This window comes from Phacochoerus africanus, chromosome 8, assembly GCF_016906955.1.
Source record: "Phacochoerus africanus isolate WHEZ1 chromosome 8, ROS_Pafr_v1, whole genome shotgun sequence".
Lineage (NCBI taxonomy): Eukaryota > Metazoa > Chordata > Mammalia > Artiodactyla > Suidae > Phacochoerus > Phacochoerus africanus.
This window is the reverse complement of record NC_062551.1, coordinates 28,054,243-28,067,892: the sequence shown is the minus strand read 5'-3', so window position 1 is coordinate 28,067,892 and position 13,650 is coordinate 28,054,243. Positions and strand designations below refer to the sequence as shown.

Below are 13,650 nucleotides of genomic sequence, written 5' to 3'. Positions count from 1 at the left end.
ATACAACAGCCAAGAGCATAAACCTCTCATTCTTTTTTTCAAAATTTTCTTAAGTTTTTCATATTTACTCTTCCAGTTGAAATTTAGAATCAATTTAAAATGTCTATTTATTAAGGTCTTTTGCACATTTTCGAGACATTTTCTTCATATAGGTATTAGAGATTTTTGATATACAGTTTATCCCTAGGTCATTTTACTGCTGTTAGAATTTGAACCTGTTTCCTACTATTGATACAGTATAAAATAAGTCACTGATTTCTGTGTATTTATCTTGGATCTGGCCACCCAACTGAACCCTTTCTTTTTTTCTTTTTTGGCTACCCCGTGGAATAAGGAGTTCCTGGGCCAGGTATCAGATCCATGACCTATGCAGCAGCTGCAGCAATGCTGGATCCTTTAGTCACTGTGCTGGGCTGGGGATCAAATCTGTGTCCTGGCGCTGCAGAGATGCCGCTGATTCCATTGTGCCACAGTGGGAACTCCACCCAGCCGAACTCTTATTGCTCTGTTTTTCAGCTGATACTCTTGGATTTTTCCATGTAAACAACAGTTTTGTCTATTTATAATTCAATTCTTATTTTATTCTATTAGCTAGGATTTCCAACACAATTTTGAAATCATAACAGTAAGAATGTATATCTTGTCCATGTTCTGAATTTTATTATTTTTCATTTATTTATTTACTTATCTTTTGTCTTTTTAGGGCCACATCATGGCATATGGAGGTTCCCAGGCTAGGGGTCTAATTGGAGCTGTAGCCACCTGCCTATGCCACAGCAACACCAGATTTGAGCCACGTCCGCAACCTACATGACAACTCATAGTAACGCCAGATCCTTAACCCACGGAATGAGGCCAAGGATGGAAACCATGCTAGTCAGATTCGTTTTCACTGAGCTATGACGCGAACTCCTTGTTCTGAATTTTAATGGAGATACTTTTAATCTTTCAGAGTTCATTAGGATGGGTTTACCCTAGGTTTATAGTATGTAGTCCTTATATATTTTCTTCTACTCCTATTTTTCTAGAACTTTAAATAGTAATAAGTATTGAATTTCATAGTTTTTCAAAAGTCTACAGAAATGACCATTTGATTTTTCTGTAATCTCTCAACATAGTATACATCAATAATTTCCTAATGCTGATCTATTCTTGCATTTTAGACACATTCTATCTATGTACTTAATTTATTTAATGGCCACAAATCTATTTATTTATTTATTTGCCACACCTGTGGTTTATGGAGGTTCCTAGGCCAAGAACTGAACCTGAGCATGTGGCCAGGGGTCAAATCGCAGCTACAGCTGCCCGCCTACACTACAGTCACAGCAATGCCAGACAATGCCAAATCTGAGTTGCATCTGTGACCTACACCGTAACTCATGGCAACCAGATCCCTTAACCCACTGAGTGGGGCCAGGGATTGAATCCGAATTCTCATGGATACTAGTCACTTTCATAACCCACTGAGCTTCAACCGGAACTCCCAATGCAGTCAGATTCTTAACCCACCTATGCCACTGCAGGAACTTCTAGATACATTCTATTTAGTAAACACTTGTTTTTAAAATCTATCACTAAATGCGGTTTGTTAATTTGTTTAGAATTGTTGCTTTTCTGTGAGACCTAAGATACAGTTTTCTTTTTGGAAGTATCTTTATCCAGTTCTGGTAACAGGGTAGCCCCAAACAATAAAGGTAATAAAGACCTTCCATTAAAAAAAGAATTTTATTATAGCTGATTTACAACATTCTGTCACTTTCTGCTGTACGGCAAAATGACCCAGTTATACATATACATATTTATATATTCTTTTTTTCATATTATATCATGTTCTACCACATATAGTTCCCTATACTACACAGCAGGAAAAACCTTCCATTTTAAAAAACTTAGTTATTTTGCTATTTATTTTGCGTTTTAGGGCCACACCTGGGGCATATGGAAGTTCCTAGGCTAGGGGTTGAATTGGAGCTGCAGCTGCCAGCCTACACCACAGCCACAGCAACGCCAGATCCAAGCCATGTCTGCAACTCCACCACGTCTGCAACATACACCATGGCTCATGGAAACACTGGATCCTTTAACCCACTGAGCAGGGCCAGGGATGGAAACCACATTCTCATGGACACTATTCAGGTTTGTTACCACAGAGCCACAAGGGGAACTGCAAAATCTTCTATTTTTATTTTATCATGTATTTATTTGTCTTTTTAGGGCTACACCTGCAGCATATGGAGGTTCCCAGGCTAGGGGTCCAATCGGAGCTACAGCCACCGGCCTATACCACAGCCACAGCAACACCAGACTTGAGCCACATCTGTGTCCTACACCACAGCTCATGGCAACACTGGATGCTTAACCCACTGAGTGAGGCCAAGGATTGAACCTACCACCCCATGGTTCCTAGTTGGATTCGTTTCTGCTGCAACACGAAGGGAATTCCCCAAATCTTTCATTTTTAAATGCTCAAGGTATAGTTACTTGTTTCTTTGAATTTTGGTAGAACTCCCCTATAATAATATGTGAACTAGTGCTTTTTTTAAAACGGGTAAAACTTTCATACCCTTTATAGTTTTTTTTTTTTTTTTTTTGGTGGTGGGGAGGGAGAGTGGGAGTGTTAATATCTAGGAAGATTTTCTATCTCATATTAGGTCAGTAACAGGAATCATGATTTTTTCTTTTCTTTTTTTTTGCCTTTTTTAGGGCCGTACCCTTGGCATATAGAGGTTCCCAGGCTAGAGGTCGAATCAGAGCTGTAGCCGCAGCCTATGCCACAGCCACAGCAATGCCAGATTTGAGCTGTGTCTGTGACCTACACCACAGCTCACAGCAATGCCGAATCCTTAGCCCACTGAACAAGGTCAGGGATTAAACTAGGGTTCTCATGGATACAAGTCATGTTTGTTAACTGCTGAGTCATGACAGAAACTCCATGATATTCTTAAGAGACGAACCAAAAATTAGAGCTAAACACTCACTTCTACACTGGCATAATCGCACATGGAACACTTAAATGGCTTCTCATGGGTGTGTTTGTAACGACGATGCCGCACCAATTCTCCACTAGTAACAAAGGCCATGTCGCAGTCTGGGCACTTGTGAGGACGAGTACCTAGAGAAAGAAGGGGTACAACAGGAAGACAAGAGAAACGGCACAGTTAATGACAGAATTCTATGTGACACAAAACTGCTGCTTGATGTTGGACCTTTGTCATCTCAATCCTGCCTGATTAGCTCCAAAGGCTACTGGAGAGCCCAGGTGACTTTACAACACTAGCCCCAAATATTAGAAACACATGCCAAACATTTATTATTATTTTTTAGAGCCGCACATGCGGCATATGTTAGTTCCTAGTGTAGGGATCGAATTGGAGGTGTAGCTGCTGGCCTACACCAGAGCCACAGCAACCTAAGATCTGAGGTCTGCGACCTACACCACAGCTCATGGCAACACTGGATACTTGACCCACTGAGCGAGGCCAGGGACTGAACCCACATCCTCATGGTTACTAGTAGGATTCAATACCGCTGAGCCACAATGGGAGCTTCCATGCCAAACATTCAGTTTCACTTAATTACCCATTTAAGTCCTCTGCTTTTGAATACAAAATCTTTTTTTTTTTGTCTTTTGTCTTTGTTGTTGTTGCTATTTCTTGGGCCGCTCCCGCGGCATATGGAGGTTCCCAGGCTAGGGGTTGAATCGGAGCTGTAGCCACCGGCCTACGCCAGAGCCACAGCAACGCGGGATCCGAGCCACGTCTGCAACCTACACCACAGCTCACGGCAACGCTGGATCGTTAACCCACTGAGCAAGGGCAGGGACCGAACCCACAACCTCATGGTTCCTAGTTGGATTCGTTAACCACTGCGCCACGACGGGAACTCCTGAATACAAAATCTTTTTATCCCTATTTTGTGAATATTCTGGTACCTATGGATTAAAGGTCAACAGAAACACCATTCTGTTTCAAACCTTTTAAAAAATACAGAACACTGTTTAAACCTCTATGTTCTATTAAGTACATGTTACAGAATTGATATCTGACTTGAGTTTCTTCTGCGCATCAAATCTTACTATGGGGAGTTCCCGTCGTGGAGCAGTGGTTAACGAATCCGACTAGGAACCATGAGGTTGCGGGTTCGGTCCCTGCCCTTGCTCAGTGGGTTAACGATCCGGTGTTGCTGTAAGCTGTGGTGGAGGTTGCAGACGCGGCTGGGATCCTGCATTGCTGTGGCTCTGGCGTAGGCCGGTGGCTACAGCTCCGATTAGACCCCTAGCCTGGGAACCTCCATGTGCTGCGGGAACGGCCCAAGAAATAGCAAAAAGACCCCCCCCCCCCAAAAAAAAAACTTACTATGTTATGACTATACATGTAGGGCCACTGGGCTGTCCATATTCTGACCCACTTTTTCTTTTTTATTTATTTAGTAGGTTTAGTAACAGCCTTTGTAAAGAGGTTGTGGGAAAATGCGGCACTAAAGGATGGTTACATTCCAGGTTTTGGGCAAGTTCCTGCCATAGGCTGCCAAGTGAGGGTTCTTGATTTCATGCAGGAAAAAATTTAAGAGTGATCCATAATAAAGTGAAAGGAGGGTTAGTGAGAGGGTTACACATTCCACAGGCAGAATACGGACCTTCTCAGAAGGTGAGGGTGGCCCTTAGGAGATACACACTTCACAGACTGTGTACAATCTAAGAAAGTTAGAGCCCTTTTTTCTTTTTTTAAAAAAACATATGGAGTTCTTGCCGTGGTGCAGCAGAAACGAATCTGACTAGGAACCATGAGGTTTCAGGTTCAATCCCTGGCCTTGCTCAGTGGGTTAACGATCCGGCTTTGCAGTGAGCTGTGGTGTAGGTGGCAGACATGGCTTGGATCTGAAGTTGCTGTGGCTCTGGCGTAGGCCAGCAGCTGTAGCTCTGATAAGATCCCTAGCCCGGGAATCTCCATATGCTGTGGGTGCAGCCTTAAAAAGACAAAAAAAAAAAAAAGAGAGAGAGAGAGAGACACTAAAAAAACAGACAAGTATGTTTCCTGTATAAATTTGTTTTGATAAGGATTTCTAGAGATTTATCAAAGGTTTTATAAAGTAGTATTGCCTTTTATGTGATTTAAACAGATCACTTTCAAACACCATGTCTAACAGTCTGTGATCCGAATGTCAAGTGATGGAATACTTAACTGTTTTTATGAATAATATACCCTCTATATTTGTTTTGTATTTTTCTTTCACTGAGATAATCTTAACGCTTTTCATATGTCTTCATAAAGTAGCCCCATAACATAAGAGTACTTTGGTAGATTGTCTCTAGCCATTTTACTGCACTGGAAATACCATGCCCAGATAATAAAGACAATAAGGAGATAAAGTTGACAGTAGAACACGGTGCTTTTTTGTAGGTTATTATTTATAAACTAGGGACCATCTGTAATTGCAGGCTGCAGGTAAGGGGTGAGCAGCAAGGGAATCCCAAGCACCAAAATCAAAAGCTGGCTACCTTTGAGAACGGAATTAGCAAGAGTCACAATGTGATGAATAGGACCAGCAATCTGCAGAAATGATTCTCCCAGAGATGCCTATGTCCCTCTGCTCAAGGTCCATGCTAAGTTACCCTTCATAACTGCTACAGCACCTTGACCAAGGCAAAGATATCCCCTAGAATGCAATACAACTGCATCTAGAAAATGAAAGTTGTATTCCTTACCATATACTGATTTTTTTGTTATATATCTGACCCTTGAAGGTTTGGCTGGCATGAATTAGTCCTGCCAAATTATCCTGGAATAGCCAGAGAGACTGAATTTCTTTTCAAAGCTGAGAACTAGACCATGAGATGCAGTGCCCACATCAAGGCACTCCCCACTATCATGGGGCCAGCTGCTTTTATCTAGTCGTATGTCCTTTTCCTAGGGCCTTCAAACTACCAATTAAAACATATTACTAAGTGTTTAGGGAGTTAGTGAAAAGCAACTGAGTCATATTAGTAAATACACTAATGCACAGCATACTGCTCAGAGGCCAACTGTTACGTGATCACGTTCCATCAGACAACTGGCACAAAAGATAAAAAACTATAGTTGTTATATAAAATGAGGTGGGGCCTCTGGATAGAGGAAAGCTTTTCTGCATCAAGAACTGGGTGAGAGAAGTTTCTATTAGTACTTGCAGCCAATTGTCAACACCAAAGGTGTAAAGAGCCCAAAAGAGAGTCTAAAGAGAGCTTCAGTGCAGAGTTCCTCCACTTTGGCGATCCCAGTTCCTGACCACAACCAACATGAAGCTAATGTCAGAATATTAACCATGTATGGACCATGAATGAATGCCTGAATTTCCGGAATGACGTCTTAAATTTTTTTGAGACTATAAAATCTCCTCATTGAGGTCAAACAACCAGAAACCATGGTTTTTACAAAGGCAGAATTTCATTTTTATCTCCTTTTTTGGGGGGGTCTTTTTAGGGCAACAGCAGTGGCATATGGAGGTTAACAGGCTAGAGGCCTGTTCCAATTGGAACTATAGCTACCGGCTATAGCTATACCACAGCCACAGCCACGGAGGATCCGAGCTGCATCTGTGACCTACACTATAGCTCACGGTAACGCCAGATCCTTAACCCACTGAGCAAGGTCAGGGATCGAACCTGCAATTTCACGGTTCCTAGTTGGATTCGTTTCTGCTGTGCCACAAGAACTCCGGGAACTCCCTCATTTTTATTTCTAACGTTCTTCATAGTGCCTCTTCCTCGTAGTGCCCAGCAATTACTGCTCAGGATTTTGGGGCTTAGTTTTTGTTACTGTTGTTAAAACCTTAGCAACACAGTGGTGATGCCTTCAGGAAATTATATTACATGCATATTTTCTATTATATCATAGAAAATCTTTTTCTGAATTACCATCCTTATATAACTTGGATTATTTTTCCAGTAAATTTTATTTACATTTGCATGAAACTAAGCCCATCTGCCTATAATAAATAAAGATTACAGGGAGGGTGCCATAAGAAAGAACAAAAAAATCTTCCCACTCTTATTCCCACTTGAATCAGCTAAGGCGATATTTAAAACATAAGTTTTAACTTTTGCTATGCTGTAGCCCCTAACATTCTTTTTTTTTCTTTTTATGGCACACCTGCGACATACAGAAGTCTCCAGCCCAGGGGTTGAATTGGAGCAACACCAGACCCTAGCTTCATCTGCGACCTATGCTGCAACTTGCAGCAACCCTGGATCCTTAACCCACTGAGCAAGGTCAGAGATCGAACCTGCATCCTCGTGGACACTAGTTGCGTTTGTTACCGAGCAACAACAGGAACTCAACCCCAAACATTCTTATCCAGCACCTGTGTGTGTGTTTAGGTGATTCCTCAGAAGGGTGACTGTTCTGAATGCCCTGCCACAGAGATGGCACTTGTGTGGTCTCTCATCAGTGTGACTTTTCATGTGCCGATCCAAATTTGAACGCCGTGGACATGTGTAACTGCAAAGCTCACACTGGAATGTCTTCTTTACACCTATATGCAAAATAGAACACTTACTTATTGCAGAGTTTCAAAGTGTTAAGATTAATTCTAATCTTAAATTTCCACAAATATATTTCATTAGCTTTTGAAAACTAAACCCAATCTAACTCATACTGAGTCATAACTGTCTCATGCCACTAATAGATTTACTTATTCTCTTTAGGACTTAAAAATTACTCAACCTTAAAAACTTCTTTCAAACTGGATAAAAAGACTAGTACTCACATCATAATCTTCAAAATAAATCCATTTAATATAAAATAACCTGCATATGCACTGTGTTATGTACTTTATCCCAAAATGGTTTTATTTAGAGTATAATGGATAAACTCATTTTTACCTTTCTTTTTAATTTTTGTTGGTTTTGGAGGCTTCATGTTACCAACCACTTTCTCTGCATTAACCTCTGACAGTAGGCCCTCCTGTTGTTCTTCTTCAAAATCGTAGACAGATACATCCACATCTTTGCCCTCCTCTGTGTAACGCAGTTTGCTCTTTTTGGTTTTCTTTGTTTTTTTGGCTGGTGGCTGATAGTCTGGGTCTTTTTGCCAACTAGGATCTTCCTGAGGTGGAAGTTCCCCTTGTTCTAGTGTCTCCACCTCTCCATTGGCCCCCACTTTTACCACTTGAAACCCTTCAGGCAAAGGCAAGGTGTGACATATCATGGGTTCACTTTCTGCAAGGCCCTCTTTAGACACTTCATTCTCATAAGCCCCCTGAAGTTCTTCTACTGAAGTGGTAGCAACAGGTACAGTCACAGGAACGGGTACTTGCACAAGCTGCAGCTCTCCTATGTTTATAGGCTGTTCCTCCATATTTACAACCTGCAAGGTTATAATCTGGGTATCGTCCACAGCAGCCTCTGTTTCTGGTGCAACTGCACCCTCCATTACTTCAGTCTTCATCTGAAGAAGGGTAGGATCCAGCTGTTCCATCATTACCATCTGTACACTGCTATTGACATCCTGGACCACCTCACCCCCATCAGTCTGGTTCTGGGGTAGATGGCAAGTGTCCTCTTCCTGGCCCCCTTCCCGGCGTCTCTGGTAAGTCTTTCTCTCCTTTCCTTTAATGAAAGTTTCAGACTCTTCCACAATGGCTTCAACCGCCTCACCTTCCATTTCCCCTTCCTTTATTAAGGGAGAACACAGACAGTTATTCAAAATGAAGTTTATCTAACTGAAAACACATACATTTTGAAACAAAACAAAGACCCCCTGATGCATGTATAAGGTTCAATGGTTAATGTTACACAAAGACAAAACAGTATTATGTGCTTCCCAATGAAAGAATGGACCACTTATAAAACAGTCTTGTCAAATAAAACAAAAAATTCTGAAACTGATAATCAAGTCTCTAGAATCAATTACCAATTAACAGGAAACTGATGACAAATGATGTTAAATTATACTACAGGGATACAATTCATGAAATCCAGACTGAAAGAAACTGTAGGATTAACTACTTACTTTCTTCTGCAAATAAATCACAAGAAAAAAATCACGATGGCTAGAGGGAGAACCTCCTGGTCAATGGTTCTTCCTTCTTTTTTTCTGTTTTGGCCACCCCACAGCATATGGCATTCCCAGGCTAGGGATCAGATCTGAATCACAGTTGTGACCTAAACAGCAGCTGCAACAACGCCAGATCCTTAACCCACTGTGCCAGGCCAGGGATCTAACCTGTGTCCCAGCACTCCCAAGACGCCAATGATCCTGGTGCACCACAGCAGGAACTCTGATCATGGCCTGGACACATTTTTGGTTGTCACTACTGGGCTGGGTGTGCTGTCAGTATCCAGTAATCTAGTGGGTAGAGGCCAGAGATGTTACTAAACATCCTCCTATGCGCAGGTCAGTCCTCCACAACAAAGAATTATTGGCCCCCAAATGTCAATAGTGCAGAGGTTGAGAAACCCTGATATAGACAAAAGAGGCTCAAGACATAGAGCAATCAATCACAACATAAGGATCTTGTTTGGATTCTGATTCAATCCAATAAATAGTTAAAAAAAACATGACACTGAGATGACACAGCTGACAATGAGATGCAACATGCCTGGATATTTAATGATATTAAAGAGTTGTTTTCAAAACTAGCTTAATTATACATTTCCTAGATCTATTTATAAAAACACTAGCAGACGGTCTTGCTGTTTTTATCTAAATCTTCCCTTAGAAAACACGCCATCGTAGTGTTTTTTTTTTCTCAGCCAGAACCAGAACTTGGATCCAAACTGCAATGGCCCTGTGTAAAGCTACCACACACCATCTCCTGCCTCATACCATCAACTTGATATTCATGTATCTCTCTTCTCTACGAGACTATGCATTCCTTGAGGAAAGAGATCATGTATAACAAGTAGTTTTTATACTTTAGCACTGTGCCCAGGTTGGTAAGAACACAATAAATACTATACGAATATATAGTAGAAATAGAAATAGTTTCTGGATCTCAAGTCTTGAGAATACTGAGACACTGAAGAGTAAAATGAGTCTGAGCAACTACTTAATTCATAGCAATCATGACTCTACTAAACCCAAAAGTATAAAAAAAATTTATTCCAAGTTAAAATCTAAAATGTTTGGAGAGGTCTCATTGTGGCTCAGCAGAAACGAATCTGACTAGTATCCATGAGGACACAGGTTCAATCCCTGGCCTCACTCAGTGGGTTAAGGATCTGGTGTTGCCATGAGCTATGACGTAGGTCACAGACATGCCTTGGATCCTGCGTTGCTGTGGCTGTGGTGTAGGCTGGCAGCTGTAGCTCCAACTGAACCCCTACCCTGTTAACCTCCATATGCAGTGGGTGTGGCCCTAAAAAAAAAAAAAAAAAACCTGTTTTGTATTCTTGCCCTAGTCTCAAACAAAGCTTTTCCTATGTCTATTAGAGACACATTTCTCCAATTCAGGAACCTTAACACTATCCTTAGTAGCAGTCAGAGAAGATCCCATATGCCAGAACCACCTAAAGAGCACTATAAAGACTAGGACCAGGAAAGCCTGATCTTGTGTTTTATGAGTTACTGTCCAACAAGAGGGACAAAATAACAGCTCCTGACTAGTATTCATGAGGACAAGGGTTCTATTCCTAGCCCACTGGTGAGTTAAGGATTGGGTGTTGCCATGGACTGTAGCGTAGGTTGGCAGAAGTGGCTTGGATCTGGTGTTGGTGTGGTATAGGTCAGCAGCTGCAGCTCTGATTTGATCCCTAGCCCGGGAACTTTCACATGCTGCAGGTGCATTCCTTTGAAAAAAAAAAAAAAAAAAAGCCGGACAGAATAGATACAACAGCTCAAGGTAGTAGGTTTGGAGACCCCTACATAGCCAGCTGTGAGATCAAAATGGAGAAGACATTTAAAGGCAGCATTTAAAGGTGGAAGGGAAGGGGACCCCTGACAAATAATAAATATATGAAAGAATTGGTTATGAAAAAGAATAGAAGATTTAGCTCAAAAGCACAGGATAGGAGAAAGGTTAGGAAGAGAGGACAAAGATGTATTGGTTGTGGCCATAGTTTGGATGGTCTTGAATGACAAAAGAATTAAAATGATACTCATTTGGTTGTCAAGAGGAAACCACATGTGCTTTCTGAGCAGGGAAAATTAAGATTTACTTGGAGTTCCCACTGTGGCGCAGCAGGTTAACGATCCAACTTATCCCTGGGGAGGCTCAGGTTCAATCCCTGGCCCAGCGAAGTGGGTTAAGGATCTGGCGATGCTGCAGCTATGGTATAGGCGGCAGCTCAGGCTCAGATGCAATCCCTGCCCCAGGAACTTCCGCAGACTATGGGGAGGTAGGGAAAAAAAAGTTTACTTAGTTCACAAAGAATAGTGCTTGATTTCCTATTGCAAAGGGAGCGATGCATGATACATATACCATTCCTGGGCTTTCGAGGCCCCTCAGTATCTGACCCCAGAAAACCTATTCAGATTCATGACTTGATCTTTAACCATTACTTTTTAAGGTAAAAAGTAGATTTATTGAGAGAGACAGAGTATGAGCCGGCCATCTCAGAAGGTAAGAGCAGCCTGGACGATACACATTCCATAAACAGAATGCAGTCCATCTCAGAAGGTGAGAGTGGTCCTGGGAGAAAAACACTCCAGAGAGTGTGGGCCTAGTCATTACTTTTCCTTGAATGTGTCTGCTTATAGAACAACCGCACTATTTTGCACTTAAATTTTTCTAAAAATAATCCATTTCCCCAGTTAGCTTGTGAAAGCTCTTTGAGGGCAAAAGCCAGGCTTGCAACGACTTACATTTTGGACAGATTCAGCAAACTCTGCCATCTGCACAGAACAAAACTAAGGCTAAAAGAAAAACCTTGTGAGTTGTCCTTCTGATTTGTTCTGCCACTCCTTTCATTAGTCCCTTGTTCTCAACAACCAAGAGTATACACTACAATGCAATGCAAAGACCTCTCATTATCTGTTCTATTAATAGTGGGGGCAAATTTAATGAAATGTTACTGCAAAACATGAGGGTCAAGGGACATCTGTAAAGTATTTTATAACTTGCATATAAATAAAAAAATGGGAGTTCCCATTGTGGCTCAGCAGGTTAGGAACCCAATTGGTATCCATGGGATGCAGGTTTGATTCCTGGCCTTGGGGGTTAAGGATCCAGCGTGGCCATGAGTTGTGGTGTAGGCTACAGCTGTGATTCAAATCCTAGCCTGGGAACTCCCATAAGCTGCAGGTGTGGCTCTTAAAAAAAAAAAAAACAAAACTGAATGCAACGACTTGGGTCACTGTGGATTTGATCCCTGGCCCAGCACAGTGGGTTAAAGGATCTGGCTTGCCACAGTGGTTGGCACAGGTCACAGCTGTGGTTCAGATTCAATCCCTTGTTCATGAACTTCCATATACTGTGTGTGCGACCATAAAAAAGTCTGAATATTAGTGTGCTAGCATTTTATGTGCGTGTGTGTGTATATTTTCTTTTTATAGCCCACCTGTGGCATACGGAAATTCCCAGGCCAGGGGTCAAATCAAAGCTGCAGTGCAGCCTAAACACAGCTTATGGCAATGCCATATCCTTAACCCAATGCCATATCCTTAACCCACTGAGTGAGGCCAGGGATCGAATCCATATCCTCACAGAAACAATGTTGGCTGGGTCCTTAACTCAAAAAGCCAAAAGGGGAACGCCTATTATTATTATTTTTATTGGGGTGGGGGGCACATCCACAGCACATGGAAGTTCTCCAGCCAGGGATCAAACTCAAGCCTTGGCAGTGACAATACCAAACCCCCAACGACTAGGTCACCAAGTAACTCCCTGTGGTAGCATTTTAATAAGACCTTACTTTTTTTTAATTATTTTTTTGTCTTTTGTCTTTTTTTGTTGTTGTTGTTGCTATTTCTTGGGCCGCTCCCTCGGCATATGGAGGTTCCCAGGCTAGGGGTTGAATTGGAGCTGTAGCCACCGGCCTACGCCAGAGCAGCGCGGGATCCGAGCCGCGTCTGCAACCTACACCACAGCTCACGGCAACGCCGGATCATTAACCCACTGAGCAAGGGCAGGGACCGAACCCGCAACCTCATGGTTCCTAGTCGGATTCGTTAACCACTGCGCCACGACGGGAACTGCTAAGATCTTACTTTTATTTCTGATCATGAGAGACTACTTTAGGCATGATCCTAACTATAATTACTGCTATATAACCAATATTTTTCTGATAAATTATTCTTGGGATAATGTTTTATACTAGCACTATCCAAGAGAAATTATAATGGGGAATTCCTGTTGTGGCTCAGCAGAAACGAATTCAGCTAGTACCAACGAGGATGCAGGTTCGATCCCTGACCTTGCTCAGTGGGTTAAAGATCTGGCATTGCTGTGGCTGTGGTGTAGGCCAGCAGCTATAGTTTCAATTCAACTTCATATGCTGAGGGTGTGGCCCTAAGAAGACAAAAATAAATAAATAAAAAGGAAGGAGTTCCCGTCGTGGCACAGTGGTTAACGAATCCGACTAAGAACCATGAGGTTGCGGGTTTGATCCCTGGCCTCGCTCAGTGGGTGAAGGATCTGTTGTTGCCATGAGCTGTGGTGTAGGTTGCAGATGCGGCTCGGATCCCACGTTGCTGTGGCTGTGGTGTAGGCCGGTGGCTACACCTCCGATTC

The 13,650-nt window shown here is 42.2% G+C and overlaps 1 protein-coding gene across 3 annotated transcripts in view; it reads right to left on the bottom strand.

Moving 5' to 3' along the window:
* Nucleotides 1-13,650, bottom strand: part of CTCF (CCCTC-binding factor) — a 64,641-nt gene that overhangs the window by 17,134 nt on the left and 33,857 nt on the right. For all 3 annotated transcript variants that reach the window (XM_047789869.1, XM_047789871.1, XM_047789870.1), the window contains exons 3-5: nucleotides 7,862-8,651; nucleotides 7,342-7,512; nucleotides 2,982-3,115 (exon numbers count right to left, since the gene is read on the bottom strand). In XM_047789869.1, coding sequence (XP_047645825.1) covers nucleotides 2,982-3,115; nucleotides 7,342-7,512; nucleotides 7,862-8,642 — 1,086 coding nt within the window. In that variant the 5' untranslated portion in view covers nucleotides 8,643-8,651. The remainder of the gene's footprint in view (nucleotides 1-2,981; nucleotides 3,116-7,341; nucleotides 7,513-7,861; nucleotides 8,652-13,650) is intronic.